At 42.8% G+C, this 16,462-nt stretch overlaps 2 protein-coding genes across 2 annotated transcripts; both read left to right on the forward strand.

Annotated features, from left to right (window-relative positions):
• The first annotated feature begins 2,667 nt into the window (after nucleotides 1–2,667).
• Nucleotides 2,668–4,059, forward strand: LOC133003099 (E3 ubiquitin-protein ligase TRIM35-like). Its single transcript, XM_061072696.1, has one exon. It carries the CDS (start codon nucleotides 2,668–2,670, stop codon nucleotides 4,057–4,059), a length of 1,392 nt encoding a protein of 463 aa, XP_060928679.1.
• Nucleotides 4,060–7,213: 3,154 nt separating this feature from the next.
• On the forward strand, nucleotides 7,214–8,596 carry LOC133003100 (zinc-binding protein A33-like). The gene has a single exon (XM_061072697.1). The coding sequence runs from the start codon at nucleotides 7,214–7,216 to the stop codon at nucleotides 8,594–8,596; it is 1,383 nt and encodes a 460-aa protein (XP_060928680.1).
• The last annotated feature ends 7,866 nt before the right edge of the window (nucleotides 8,597–16,462 follow it).

Genomic DNA, 16,462 nt, shown 5'->3' on the forward strand with positions numbered 1-16,462 from the left:
AGTTTCAACACCAGGATCAACACCAGGTTCACACCAGGTTCAGCACCAAGTTCAACACCAGGATCAACACCAGGTTCAGCACCAGGTTCAACACCAGGTTCAACACCAGGTTCAACACCAGGTTCGGCACCAGGTTCAGCACCAGGTTCAGCACCAGGTTCAACACCCGATTCAACACCAGGTTCAACACCAGGTTCAACACCAGGTTCAACACCAGAATCAACACCAGAATCAACACCAGGTTCAACACCAGGTTCAGCACCAGGTTCAGCACCAGGTTCAACACCAGGTTCAACACCAGGTTCAACACCAGGATCACCACCAGGTTCAACACCAGGTTCAACACCAAGATCAACACCAGAATAAACACCAGGTTCAACACCAAGATCAACACCACAATCACCACCAGGTTCAGCACCAGGTTCAACACCAGGTTCAACACCAAGATCAACACCAGAATCAACACCAGGTTCAGCACCAGGTTCAACACCAGGTTCAACACCAGGTTCAGCACCAGGTTCAACATCAGGTTCAGCACCAGTTTATCCTGAGTTTGTTGAAGTCTAAAGGACGACACCAGCAGCATCAAGTCCTCATCTCCGGGCGCAGGTTCTGCTCAAATGATTCGTCTCTAGTTTAGCAGCTGTAACCGGCTCCAGGTGATAAATGACCAGATGTGTGTTAAACTCCTCGGCTGCGTCGCTCAGGTCTGATCTCGGTGGTTGAGGTTTGAGGCTCAGCAGATGTGGAGGGATTTAAACATGTGTCCACCTGTGAATAGACAGGTTCCTTCCACCTGTCGCACTCACCGGCAATAAAGCTCCAACGTTTCATGGGTAAGAGGAGCTAAAGGACCTTTCCACTGACAGAAACAAATGTTCACGTGTTTTGGGGCTGATGATTTAATGAGAGCCGATAGGAGGAGGTGGGATCTATCCCATAATCCATATTTAAAGCCTAAATTGTGAATCTAGACTCAAACACTGTCGAGAACAAATATGAAGGGCAATAAAACGCATGGATGTATATTTTGTCCCAGACGCTGCGACTCTCCAGTATCGTGTGATGAGCTCAGACATCCAGGGGGAGTCTGCCCCCCCCCCCCCCCCGAGAGGAAGAACATTCTCCCCTGAACCCGATGATTCTGGGATTGTTTCCGCTTCACACCACCTGCGGCAGCCTCACTGATCCCGACGCTGCTTCCAGAGGCAGCCGGGCACAATCATTAGGAATAATTCATTCGCTGATGTCACCAGTAAAACACGATGTTCGCAGCTACAGTTCAGTGTCGGCGCTGTCACAAGGAAAATAGGGCGCCCCTGAGAAATGATTAGACCGGGTTGGCTGCTGAGTTATGTTTACATGTGTGTGTGTGTGTCTGTGTGTGTGTGTGTGTGTGTGTGTGTGTGTGTGTGTGTGTGTGTGTGTGTCTGTGGGAGATGCAGGGAAGTATCTGCACTGATTTACTGAGCTGGTGAACAATGTGTAAACAACCTGAGCTCAGTCTCCACCTCCATCATCCTCTGAAGTAAAGGTGCCGAGTCACAGGAAGTAAAGTGTCTCATTAAATTTAACTTGAACCTGAAAGCACCAGTTTGAACGGAGGCGGAGCCACACAAGTGTTTTAGTGACAAGGAGCAAATTCGTTTTTTAAGGAAACTAAAAAAACTGTGTTTCCATTCATGTAACAACAGCAGCATGTGACAAACATTATAAAAATACACACAATGTGTTTCTCCGTCTTCTGCTGCGGTTAAAGTTTAAGTCAGAGGTCTTCAACAGGGGGTCCGCGATCCCTAAGGGGTCCGCGGAGGTACTTCAGGGGGGTCACAACATTTTTGGTTGATTAGACAATTTTTAATATATGTATATTGTTGTTGTTTTTTTTCCAACCAATTTGATTTAAATGACTTTAAATACACATTAACATGAATCCAACATATTGTAGTGAACAGATTAACAGAGGCAGGAGACGTTATCTTTCAGTCAGCGACACACAGGACCTCTCTCCAGCTGGGCACCGGTTCACTCACAGCAGGAGACGAGCTGAGACATGTCCCTCCAAGGCTCCTGTACACACACAGGAGGACCCGCCCCTCACTGCTGTGCCACTCACGAGGCAGCATGTTACACGCTGGCTCTGTCAGGTTCCCTGTGATTGGCACATAAAGACATGTGCAGTGTGAGAATATGAATAGTGATTGTATTGCACATGAACCGTTGACATTGCACAGGCAGAGGAATCAGGCACAGTCAAGGGTTAAAGTGTTAGAGTGCAGTCCATAAGGGAGTGGAAGTGTTGTTACTGGCAGCTGAGCTGCTTGTACATTTGTTTCAGGTTCTACAGGTTTTATCATCCAGCATCTCAAGCTCCTCCCTCTCCTGACACACCTGAGAAACCAGGACGCATCTGCTCCTCCCGGAATAGACGCAGGCTGAAAACCAGACGATCACATTCACCTTCCAAACCAAACTAAACCAAACCAGACCAGTCGTCCTGAGTGAGTCCAGCTACAGGAGAGAAGAGTCAAACTACAACCTGCCGACGCTCCACACACTGACCGTGAGTTTAACAAACACCTCGACTCAGAGAGGAAGTGAACCTCAGTGAAGTTCATGGAGCTGTGACTGACTGACTGTCTGTTTTCAGCTTCACCTGGAGACTCAATGGCTTCCAGATTAGAAGAGGATCTCTGCTGTCCCGTCTGCCATGATGTCTTCAGAGATCCTGTTCTTCTGTCATGTAGCCACAGCTTCTGTAAAGACTGTCTGAAGAGCTGGTGGAAAGACAAAGAAGTAAAAGAGTGTCCACTCTGTAAGAGAAGATCTTCAAAGATGGAACCACATTGTAACTTGGGGTTGAAGAACCTGTGTGAGACCTTCTTACAGGAGAGAGATCAGAGCTCTTCACCTGCTCTCTGCAGTCTGCACTCAGAGAAACTCAGACTCTTCTGTCTGGACCATCAGCAGCCAGTGTGTCTCGTCTGCAGAGATTCAGAAAAACACAGCGGCCACAGATTCAGACCCATCGATGAAGCTGCACAACAACACAAGAAGCAGCTTCAGGAAACTCTGGAGCCCTTGAAGGAGAAGTTACAGTGTTTTGAACGTGTTAAAGTAGAGTTTGAACAAACAGCAGAACACATTAAGGTCCAGGCCGGACTCACAGAGACGCAGATCAAGGAGCAGTTTAAAAAGCTTCATCAGTTTCTGGAGGAGGAAGAGGAGGCCAGGATGGCTGCACTGAGGGAGGATGAGGAGCAGAAGAGTCGGATGATGAAGGAGAAGATTGAGTCTCTGAGCAGAGACATAATGGCTCTTTCAGACACAATCAGAACCACAGAGGACGAGCTGAGAGCTGAAGACGTCTCGTTCCTGCTCAACTACAAGGCTGCAGTGGAACGTGTCCAGCAGCGCCCCCTGCTGGGTGATGCACAGCTGGCCTCAGGAGCTCTGATAGACGAGGCCAAACATCTGGGCAACCTGACCTTCAACATCTGGAACAAGATGAAGGATGTGGTCTCCTACAGTCCTGTGGTTCTGAATCCAAACTCTGCTAATCCATTGCTCGTCCTGTCTGAAGATCTGACCAGTTTGAGACGAGGAGAGAAACAGAAGCTTCCTGACAATCCAGAAAGGTTTGATTATTACCCCTCAGTCCTGGGATCTGAGGGTTTTAACTCAGGGACTCACAGCTGGGACGTCCTGGTTGGAGACATTACAAACTGGTACCTGGGTGTAAGAGCAGAGTCTGTCCAGAGGAAGAGAGACGATCTGTCTGGATTATGGGGAATAAGGTTCTTTGCAGGTAAATACTTTGCAGGGTCACCATCAGGATCATCTGATCTCTCTGTGCAGAAGATCCAGAGGGTCAGAGTGAAACTGGACTGGAACAGAGGAGAACTGTCGTTCTCTGATCCTGATACTGACAAACACATTCACACCTTCATACACACTTTCACTCAGAAGATGTTTCCATTCTTTTACACTATAGATGATGACCATCCCTTGAAGCTGTTACCTGTGAATGTCTCTGTGACGCTGGATCAGAGCCATTAGAGATAAAGATTTTATTCATCATTTTTATTTCTTCAATAGAAATCTGCTGAATTTAAATGTTAAACTCGTTATTCTAAAGCTTTGTTTATTTCTCCTTTTACTTCTCACTCATTTTTATTTCTACTGTCGACTTTTCCACGTGTGTAAAAAGATTTTGAATATTTTCTGATCTTTATCTTTGGTTTGTTTTTTACTTTCATGGAAAATGTTTTCTATCATTTAGATTTTGTGTGGATCCATGAAGTCCAGCAAACTGATGAAGATCCACATAAAAACACATTTATCAATAACAGCTGATCATTGTTCACATTCAACAAACTTTATTAAAACTCACACATGAGACATGATTCATGTTTAATCACATAAAGTCTGTTCACATATGAAATAATCCAACATATATGAACATTTGTCTGTTTGATGTGATGAAGCCAAAATGATTCTGTCTGTAAAAGTGTTTATTCAACAGCAGCCAAGTGATGTGATTTTAATATTGTGATCAAAATAATAAAAACTATGAAAAAGAAACAGAGTTTTGACCTTTTTTTAGTTGAAATGTAAATATAAGGCTAAAAATGATTGTGTCTGTAAAAGTGTTTTCATTCATTCCTCAACAACAAAACAACAGAGGTTGAGTTCAGCTTCAACATTTAAATTCCTCCTAAAAGCTGAAGATGCATCGACTCCTGTTTGCTTGCTAGGTAGCATTAGCCGCGCTAGCTTTAGCTACGTTAGCATTAGCCTTGTTAGCTAACATTACCCACTAGCCACCATTCTTGAGGCCGTTAAAGTGAAGGTCATGGCCGACACACAATTCAACAAATTATAAAGTACATGCTGAACTAGTGACGTTCTCCGTGTTTCAGTTACAAACAGACCAAGTGTTATAGTTTGATTAATCAAACACAATCACAAATATCACTGATATTATTTCCTATATATTTAGTGTTAAAAGTTAAACATATGTCTGACCTGACGTTAACAAGGGAGGGTAAGTAATCTTTTGAAAAACCATTATATAGTTATATGAATTAACTCTTGATGACTACAGTTCTTTGTGGCCGATCACCTCTTCCTCTCCCGACGACAGATCTGATTTCATCAATACTGACGGCAGCCGAACTCTCTGAGGAGGAGGAAGTGCAAAGAGTGTTGTAATGTTGAGACGTCCATTTGAAATTTATTTATATAGATTTGAAAAGCTTTATTTATTCTTCCAGATATAATGTTGTTTTCATGAAAATGAATATAGAATCATTGAAGGGTTCAAATTAACTTATCACAGACTCAAAGCTGAGGTTCAGGATGTTGAGCTTTGGACTTTGCTGACTCGACCTGGGCAACCTGAGCTCAGTCTCCACCTCCAACATCCTCTGAAGTAAAGATGCCAAGTCACAGAAAGTAAAGTGTCTCATTAAATTTAACCAAAACCTGAAAGCACCAGTTTGAACGGAGGCGGAACCACACGAGTGTTTTAGTGACAAGGAGCAGATTCGTTTTGTAAGGAAACTACCAAACTATGTTTCCATTCATGTAACAACAGCAGCATGTGACAAACATTATAAAAATACACACAATGTGTTTCTCTGTCTTCTGCTGCGATCAAAGTTTAAGTCAGAGGTCTTCAACAGGGGGTCCGCGACCCCTAAGGGGTCCGCGGAGGTACTTCAGGGGGGTCGCAAAATTTTTTGGTTGATTAGACAATTTTGATATATATATATATATATATATATATATATTTTTTTTTTTTCCAACCAATTTGATTTAAATGTCTTTAAATACACATTAACATGAATCCAACATATTGTAGTGAACAGATTAACGGAGGCAGGAGACGTTATCTTTCAGTCAGCGACACACAGGAGATCTCTCCAGCTGGGCACCGGTTCACTCACAGCAGGAGACGAGCCGAGACATGTCCCTCCAAGCCTCCTGTACACACACAGGAGGACCCGCCCCTCGCTGCTGTGCCAATCACCAGGCCGCATGTTACACGCTGGCTCTGTCAGGTTCCCCGTGATTGGCCGAGAGCCTATTCAGTCCCAATTTGAGTAAGATCCCAGACATAAGGACGCACGCTAACAACTAACAAATTAAATAACAACGACGAATCCGTTTGCAATAATTTTTGCAAGATATTCCTGGTTCTTAGTATTGAACGCACAATAACAGGGTAGCTATGTTTATACATGGCACTAGGCCAAGTTTAATATAAAACACAATTTTATACTATATATATATATAGTAGGGGGTCCCTGCTCCATCTCTATCAGATTGAGGGTCCTTGGCCTGAAAAGCATTGAAGACCCCTGCACTAGAGGATCTGGCAAAGAACAGAGGAAATGGGCCGGTATATATACTGGGTGACTGATGACTGATGGAAAGCAGGTGGGTCTGGGGCTGGGGCAGGTAATGGGATCTGTGGGAAGGAATGATGCAGAGCAGGGGGGAGGGGCTGAATTCTGAAATGACATGAGAATCAGTACATGAAAAACCAGACACAGAAAATGAATATTCTATGAACTGACTCAAGTTGTGACAATTTGTAGTATTACAGCAGCAAGAGTCAAAAAGACACCAGCAGGTAATAAGAAACATGTAATACTTAAATTGTGAGGAATATAGAAATATGGAAATATGTGAATGTAATTAAACTTATATAAAGACCGTAAAGATATGTGCAGTGTGAGAATATGTGCACTGAGTGTATTGCACATGAACCGTTGATATTGCACAGGCAGATGAATCAGGCACAGTTAAGGGTTAAAGTGTTAGAGTGCATTCCATAAGGGAGGTGCATAGTTTTTACTGGCAGCAGAGATGCTTGTACATGTTTCTACAGGTTTTGTCATCCAGCGTCTCAAGCTCCTCCCTCTCCTGACACACCTGAGAAACCAGGAAGCATCTGTTCCTCCCGGAAGAGACGCAGGCTGAAAACCAGACGATCACATTCACCTTCCAAACCAAACTGAACCAGACCAGACGTCCTGAATGAGTCCAGCTACAGGAGAGAAGAGTCATACTACAACCTGCCGACGCTCCACACACTGACCGTGAGTTTAACAAACACCTCGACTCAGAGGGGAAGTGAACCTCAGTGAAGTTCATGGAGCTGTGACTGACTGACTGTTTGTTTTCAGCTTCACCTGGAGACTCAATGGCTTCCAGATTAGAAGAGGATCTCTGCTGTCCCGTCTGCCATGATGTCTTCAGAGATCCTATCATTCTGCTTTGTAGCCACAGCTTCTGTAAAGACTGTGTGAAGAGCTGGTGGAAAGACAAAGAAGTAAAAGAGTGTCCACTTTGTAAGAGAAGATCTTCAAAGAGTCTACTACCACCTAACCTGGCGTTAAAGAACCTGTGTGAGACCTTCTTACAGGAGAGAGATCAGAGCTCTTCACATGCTCTCTGCAGTCTGCACTCAGAGAAACTCAGACTCTTCTGTCTGGACCATCAGCAGCCAGTGTGTCTCGTCTGCAGAGATTCAGAAAAATACAGCGACCACAGATTCAGACCCATCGATGAAGCTGCACAACAACACAAGAAGCAGCTTCAGGAAACTCTGGAGCCCTTGAAGAAGAAGTTACAGAGTTTTGAACGTGTTAAAGTAAAGTTTGAACAAACAGCAGAACACATTAAGGTCCAGGCCGGACGCACAGAGACGCAGATCAAGGAGCAGTTTAAAAAGCTTCATCAGTTTCTGGAGGAGGAAGAAGAGGCCAGGATGGCTGCACTGAGGGAGGAAGAGGAGCAGAAGAGTCAGATGATGAAGGAGAAGATTGAGGCTCTGAGCAGAGACATAACGTCTCTTTCAGACACAATCAGAACCACAGAGGACGAGCTGAGAGCTGAAGACGTCTCGTTCCTGCTCAACTACAAGGCTGCAGTGGAACGAGTCCAGCAGCGCCCCCTGCTGGAAGATCCACAGCTGGCCTCAGGAGCTCTGATAGACGAGGCCAAACATCTGGGCAACCTGAGCTTCAACATCTGGAACAAGATGAAGGACTTGGTCTCCTACAGTCCTTTGGTTCTGGACCCGAACTCTGCTCATCCAGGGCTCATCCTGTCTGAAGATCTGACCAGTTTGAGACGAGGAGAGAAACAGAAACTTCCTGACAATCCAGAGAGGTTTGATAAACAGGCCTCAGTCCTGGGATCTGAGGGTTTTAACTCAGGGACTCACAGCTGGGACGTCCTGGTTGGTGACAGTACAAGCTGGTCACTGGGTGTAAGAGCAGAGTTTGCCCAGAGGAAGGGAGACATACTGTCTGGATTTTGGGGAATATGGTTCTATGAAGGTAAATACTCAGCACGGTCACCATCGGGATCATCTTATCTCTCTGTGCAGAAGATCCAGAGGATCAGAGTGAAACTGGACTGGAACAGAGGAAAACTGTTGTTCACTGATCCTGATACTAACAAACACATTCACACCTTCAAACACCCTTTCACTCGGAAGATGTTTCCATGCTTTAGCACTAGAGATCCCTTGAAGCTGTTACCTGTGAATGTCTCTGTGACGCTGGATCAGAGCCGTTAGAGAAAAAGATGTTATTCATCATGTTTATTTCTTCAAGAGAAATATGCTGAATTTAAAAGTTAAACTCGTTATTCTAAAGTTTTGTTTATTTCTCCTTTTACTTCTCACTCATTTTTATTTCTCCTGTCGACTTTTCCACGTGTGTAAAAAGTTTTCAATATTTTCTGATCTTTATTTTTGGTTTGTTTTTTACTTTCATGGGAAATGTTTTCTATCATTTAGATTTTGTGTGGATCCATGAAGTCGAGCAAACTGATAAAGATCCACATATAAAACACATTTATCAATAACAGCTGATCATTGTTCACGTTCAACTAACTTTATTAAAACTCACACATGAGACATGATTCATGTTTAATCACATAAAGTCTGTTCACATAGGAAATAATCCAACATATATGAACATTTGTCTGTTTGATGTGAAGAAGCCAAAATGATTCTGTCTGTAAAAGTGTTTATTCAACAGCGTGATGTGATTTTAATATTGTGATCAAAATAATAAAAACTATGAAACAGAAACAGAGTTTTGACCTTTTTTAAGTTGAAATGTAAATATAAAGCTAAAAATGATTGTGTCTGTCAAAGTGTTTTCATTCATTCCTCAACAACAACACAACAGAGGTTTAGTTCAGCTTCAACATTTAAATTCCTCCTAAAAGCTGAAGATGCTCGACTCCTGTTAGTGAGCAACATAATGAAATATGTTCTGCTTCATGTTGAACCGTCTCCTGCTGCTGTGACACACACACGTTCAGTAGTAAAGTGTCGGCAGCCATCTTGTCAGTAGAAATGCAGCTGTCACAAACTCTGGTCTGGAGCTGCAGATCTACATTCAGGGTAAATTCAGTCAAACAACGTGATGACATCATGACTCTGTGGTGGAGTCTCAGTTAACTGTGATTACATTTCACACAGAATCACACTTTGACCTCATTGTCATGTTTCTGGTCTAACATTGTTTGGTTAAAGAGCAAACTAAGCATCTGCTTGCTAGGTAGCATTAGCAGCGCTAACATTAGCTACAGTAGCATTAGCTACGTTAGCTAACATTACCCACTAGCCACCATTCTTGAGGCCGTTAAAGTGATGGTCATGGCCGACACACAATTCAACAAATTATAAAGTACATGCTGAATTAGTGACGTTCTCCATGTTTCAGTTACAAACAGACCAAGTGTTATAGTTTGATTAATCAAACACAATCACAAATATCACTGATATTATTTTCTATATATTTAGTGTTAAAAGTTAAACATATGTCTGACCTGAAGTTTACAAAGGCGGGTAAGTCATCTTTTGAAAACAGTTATATATTTATATAAATTAATTCTTGATGACTACACTACTTTGTGGCCAATCACCTCTTCCTCTCCCGACGACAGATCTGATTTCATCAAACTGACGGCAGCCGAACTCTCTGAGGAGGAGGAAGTGCAAAGAGTGTTGTAATGTTGAGACGTCCATTTGAAATTTATTTATATAGATTTGAAAAGCTTTATTTATTCTTCCAGATATAATGTTGTTTTCTTGAAAATAAATATAGAATCATTGAAGGGTTCAAATTAACTTATCACAGACTCAAAGCTCAGGTTCAGGATGTTGAGCTTTGGACTTTGCTGACTCGACCTGGGCAACCTGAGCTCAGTCTCCACCTCCAACATCATCTGAAGTAAAGATGACAAGTCACAGGAAGTAAAGTGTCTCATTAAATTGAACCAGAACCTGAAAGCACCAGTGTGAACGGAGGCGGAGCCACACGAGTGTTTTAGTGACAAGGAGCAGATTTGTTTTTTAAGGAAACTACCAAACTATGTTTCCATTTAGTCAGCAACACACAGGAGCTCTCTCCAGCTGGGAACCGGTTCACTCACAGAAGGAGACGAGACGAGACATGTCCCTCCAAGCCTCCTGTACACACACAGGAGGACCCGCACACACACAGGAGGACCCGCCCCTCGCTGCTGTGCCAATCACAAGGCCGCATGTTACACGCTGGCTCTGTCAGGTTCCCCGTGATTGGCCGAGAGCCTATTCAGTCCCCAGCTGAGTAAGATCCCAGACACAAGGACGCACGCTGCAATATTATTGAAAAGATGATAACTTTGTAGAAAATAAATAGAACAAATAACAAATTAAAAAACAACGACATTTAGTTCACCCACAAATCCGTTTGCAATCATTTTTGCAAGATATTCCTGGTTCTAAGTATTGAACGCACAATAACAGGGTAGCTAGGTTTATACATGGCACTAGACCCAGTTTAATATAAAACACAATTTTACACTATATATATATATAGTAGGGGGTCCCTGCTCCATCTCTATCAGTTTGAGGGTCCTTGGCCTGAAAAGCATTGAAGACCACTGCACTAGACGATCTGGCAAAGAACATAGGAAATGAGCAAGTATATATACTGGGTGACTGATGACTGATGGAAAGCGGGTGGGTCTGGGGCTGGGGCAGGTAATGGGATCTATGGGAAAGGTTGAGGCTGAGCATGGGGGAGGGGCTTAATTCTGACACGACATGAGAATAAGTAAATGAAAAACCAGATAACAGAAAATGAAAATTCTATGAGCTGACTGAAGTTGTGACAATTTGTAGTATTACAGCAGCAAGAGTCAAAAAGACATCAGCAGGTAATAAGAAACATGTAATACTATAGTTGTGAGAAATATAGAAATATGGAAATTTTTAAATGTAATTAAACTTATATAAAGACAGTAAAGATATGTGCAGTGTGAGAATATGTACAGTGATTGTATTGCACATGGACCGTTGATATTGCACAGGCAGAGGAATCAGGCACAGTGGAAGGGTTAAAGTGGTAGAGTGCAGTACATAAGGGAGATGCAGTGTTATTACTGGCAGCAGAGATGCTTGTACATGTTTCTACAGGTTTTGTCATCCAGCATCTCAAGCTCCTCCCTCTCCTGACACACCTGAGAAACCAGGAAGCATCTGTTCCTCCCGGAAGAGACGCAGGCTGAAAACCAGACGATCACATTCACCTTCCAAACCAAACTTAACCAAACCAGACCAGACGTCCTGAGTGAGTCCAGCTACAGGAGAGAAGAGTCAAACTACAACCTGCCGACGCTCCACACACTGACCGTGAGTTTAACAAACACCTCGACTCAGAGGGGAAGTGAACCTCAGTGAAGTTCATGGAGCTGTGACTGACTGACTGTCTGTTTTCAGCTTCACCTGGAGACTCAATGGCTTCCAGATTAGAAGAGGATCTCTGCTGTCCCGTCTGCCATATGGTCTTCAGAGATCCTGTAATTCTGTCATGTAGCCACAGCTTCTGTAAAGACTGTGTGAAGAGCTGGTGGAAAGACAAAGAAGTAAAAGAGTGTCCACTTTGTAAGAGAAGACATTCAAAGGATGAACCACCTGTTAACCTGGCGTTAAAGAACCTGTGTGAGACCTTCTTAAAGGAGAGAGATCAGAGCTCTTCACATGCTCTCTGCAGTCTGCACTCAGAGAAGCTCAGACTCTTCTGTCTGGACCATCAGCAGCCAGTGTGTCTCGTCTGCAGAGATTCAGAAAAACACAGCGACCACAGATTCACATCCATCGATGAAGCTTCACAACAACACAAGAAGCAGCTTCAGGAAACTCTGGAGCGCTTGAAGAAGAAGTTACAGAGTTTTGAACGTGTTAATGAAAAGTTTGAACAAACAGCAGAACACATTAAGGTCCAGGCCGGACTCACAGAGACGCAGATCAAGGAGCAGTTTAAAAAGCTTCATCGGTTTCTGAAGAAGGAAGAGGAGGCCAGGATGGCTGCACTGAGGGAGGAAGAGGAGCAGAAGAGTCAGATGATGAAGGAGAAGATTGAGGCTCTGAGCAGAGACATAACGGCTCTTTCAGACACAATCAGAACCACAGAGGACGAGCTGAGAGCTGAAGACGTCTCGTTCCTGCTCAACTACAAGGCTGCAGTGGAACGTGTCCAGCAGCGCCCCCTGGAGGATGATCCACAGCTGGCCTCAAGAGCTCTGATAGACGAGGCCAAACATCTGGGCAACTTGAGTTTCAACATCTGGAACAAGATGAAGGACCTGGTCTCCTACAGTCCTGTGTTTCTGGACCCAAACTCTGCTCATCCAGTACTCGTCCTGTCTGAAGTTCTGACCAGTTTGAGACGAGGAGAGAGACAGAAGCTTCCTGACAATCCAGAGAGGTTTGATCATTACGCCTCAGTCCTGGGATCTGAGGGTTTTAACTCAGGGACTCACAGCTGGGACGTCCTGGTTGGAGACAGTACAAACTGGACACTGGGTGTGTCAGCAGAGTCTGTCCAGAGGAAAGGAAAAGATCTGTCTGGTTTATGGGGAATAGGGTTCGTTGAAGGTAAATACGCAGCACTGTCACCATCAGGATCATATGTTCTCTCTGTGAAGAAGATCCAGAGGATCAGAGTGAAACTGGACTGGAACAAAGGAAAACTGTCATTCTCTGATCTTGATGCTAACAAACACATTCACACCTTCAAACACACTTTCACTCAGAAGATGTTTCCATTCTTTAACACTATAGATGATGATCACCCAGTGAGGCTGTTACCTGTGAAAGTCTCTGTGACGCTGGATCAGAGCCGTTAGAGATAAAGATTTTATTCATCATGTTTATTTCTTCAAGAGAAATATGCTGAATTTAAAAGTTAAAATCGTTATTCTAAAGTTTTGTTTACTTCTCCTTTTACTTCTTACTCATTTTTATTTCTCCTGTCGACTTTTCCACGTGTGTAAAAAGATTTCAATATTTTCTGATCTTTATTTTTGGTTTGTTTTTTACTTTCATGGAAAATGTTTTCTATCATTTAGATTTTGTGTGGATCCATGAAGTCGAGCAAACTGATGAAGATCCACATTAAAATACATTTATCAATAACAGCTGATCATTGTTCACATTCAACAAACTTTATTAAAACTCACACATGAGACATGATTCATGTTTAATCACATAAAGTCTGTTCACATATGAAATAATCCAACATATATGAACTATTGTCTGTTTAATGTGATGAAGCCAAAATGATTCTGTCTGTCAAAGTGTTTATTTAACAGCAGCTGAGATATGTGATTTTAATATTGTCATCAAAATAATAAAAACTAAGAAACAGAAACAGAGTTTTGTCCTTTCTTAAGTTGTAATGTAAATATAAAGCTAAAAATGATTCTGTGTCTAAAAGTGTTTTCATTCATTCCTCAACAACAAAACAACAGAGGTTTAGTTCAGCTTCAACATTTAAATTCCTCCTAAAAGCTGAAGATGCATCCACTCCTGTTTGCTTGCTAGGTAGCATTAGCTGCGCTAGCATTAGCTATGTTAGCATTAGCCTTGTTAGCTAACATTACCCACTAGCCACCATTCTTGAGGCCATTAGAGTGAAGGTCATGGCCGACACACAATTCAACAAATTATAAAGTACATGCTGAATTAGTGACGTTCTCCATGTTTCAGTTACAAACAGACCAAGTGTTATAGTTTGATTAATCAAACACAATCACAAATATCACTGATATTATTTTATATATATTTAGTGTTAAAAGTTAAACATATGTCTGACCTGAAGTTAACAAGGGAGGGTAAGTAATCTTTTAAAAAACCATTATATATTTATATGAATTAATTCTTGATGACTACAGTACTTTGTGGCCAATCACCTCTTTCCCCCCCCGACGACAGATCTGATTTCATCAAACTGACGGCAGCCGAACTCTCTGAGGAGGAGGAAGTGCAAAGAGTGTTGTAATGTTGAGACGTCCATTTGAAATTTATTTATATAGATTTGAAAAGCTTTATTTATTTTTTCAGATATAATGTTGTTTTCTTGAAAATAAATATAGAATCATTGAAGGGTTCAAAATAACTCTGTGTGATGCAGTGTCGTGTTCGTTGACAATTTTATTTAAAAGTTCATTTATTAACACACAACATGTTTGTACCGTTGTGTGTTAAAGTGTCTCATCGCTGTGATTCTGTCTCAGTTGAGTTTGCATAGTTATCATTTTATTTGTGTTTACTTTCATCAATTTTAAATCAACACAAGAGTCGACCTCTTCCTTCTCTCTGTCGGTCTCAACACGCAACATATTAACTTTGACTTATTCAAAGCGTCTTCGTCTCGCATCAGTGATTTAATTTGTCTGATAAGCTGCGAGTGGATGGTGTTGAGTTTGTGTGTGTGTGTTTGTGTGTTAGTGAGCCGCAGCATGTATGACTGCATGTGCATCAGTGAGCTCTAGCTGTTACATATTGTATCGGAGCCACAGGATGTCGGCAATGAAGCGAGAACTTCCTCTATAGGTTCACATTCATATTCATAAGCTGAGCTCAACAATGTCTGACAATGTTTCCTCACAACTAGTGATGAATTTCCATAGAGCACAACCCTGCACATCTCCCTGTCATCCCAGTAAGTGGTCACTAGTTGTTGTGTTTGTTTTTGTCTCATGTACATTCAACCAGGAAGAGACGTTTATATGCTCCCTATTCGGGGGGTGCATGCACCTGCAGATGTGTAACATGTGAGAACTGGGTTCACATCTTGAGAACTGCATTATGGGAGTTTGGTCCATCGTTACAGGAAGAAGTCGAAGGGCTCTGATTTATCCCTCCGACCAAATGTCCCATTAATCATCTAGATATTTGAATTTGTCCTGTCATAGTTTCAGAAACAGCCCAAAACATTTTTTTCTTCTCATAATAACAACGAGATCTAAACTCTAACTCTCGTGTGCTCAATAGCACCATCGTCCATAAAGTTTTTACTGTACACACAGACAGGCAGAGCTCAGGTTGTTCACCTCTTCAGTGTGTTTGCCTGTTACTTGTTTCCTGGATCAAAATCAAAATTTAACGATTTCCTCTCTGACCAGTGTTCCATCCTTCCATCCACTTTCATTGAATCCAATAAATCTATTGATGACGTTCAGTTCATTGGATCAAACCCTTTGGTTGATCTGAATCTGTCTCGACTGATATCTTGCAGGAGCTAATGATTCCTCTGCTTGTGAAGGCCAGTGTAATAGATGCAGGCTGGTGAATCCTCCCTGGTGAACTCTGGGCTCCCGGCTCTGAACCCTCACTCTCCCAGATCTGGTCCGTCCATCTGGTGCCGTCTGGCTGGAGATCTGGCTCATGTTTCTATAATCGGGCCTGGTGTTCACACGCCGCCTCCATGTTGGAAGCTGGTGTTCACCTCCCACATGATGAGGAAGGGGGCGGAGCTGGGGAACCTCCTGCAGGTGGGAGCCGGGTCCAGGACTTTCTGTGGGAAGCGCTCTGGCTTGTTGAGGACTTCCTGTTGGATTCTCTTACTTCCTGTGGAACAGATTCAGACTCTGGGAACAGAAGGTTCCCTCTGTGAGAACTGCTGCAACTTTCCCTGATAACACACAGGCGCTGCAGTGGGACCTGTTGTATCATTTAATGTTTACTGACAGCGAGTCACCAGGACGGATATCTGAAGAACTGAGAAATGACTCTGACTTATAATCAGCTCCGACAATAATCGATATTAAAGATGTTTAATTTCTGTCAAAATAAGAAGCTGATGAGTCTGAAGACAGATGACTGCACTTGTGATTTCAAAACTTTGTACTGAGACTTTCTCTATACTTCACAAGGTTACTCTGCACATAAACCTTACTACTTTTTGTTTTTATGATCCATCCATCCATCCATCCATCCATCCATCCATCCATCCATCCATCCATCCATTCATCTATCCATCCGTTATCTATGTTGATCCTTTGAGGGTCGTAAGAGTCTCCACATGACCACAGCCTCCAGGTCAAGTCCCAAAGAGTTGGACCCGACACATCACATGTAGCAGGAGGAGAACCTGAGTCA

This window comes from Limanda limanda, chromosome 6 (genome assembly GCF_963576545.1).
Source record: "Limanda limanda chromosome 6, fLimLim1.1, whole genome shotgun sequence".
NCBI lineage: Eukaryota > Metazoa > Chordata > Actinopteri > Pleuronectiformes > Pleuronectidae > Limanda > Limanda limanda.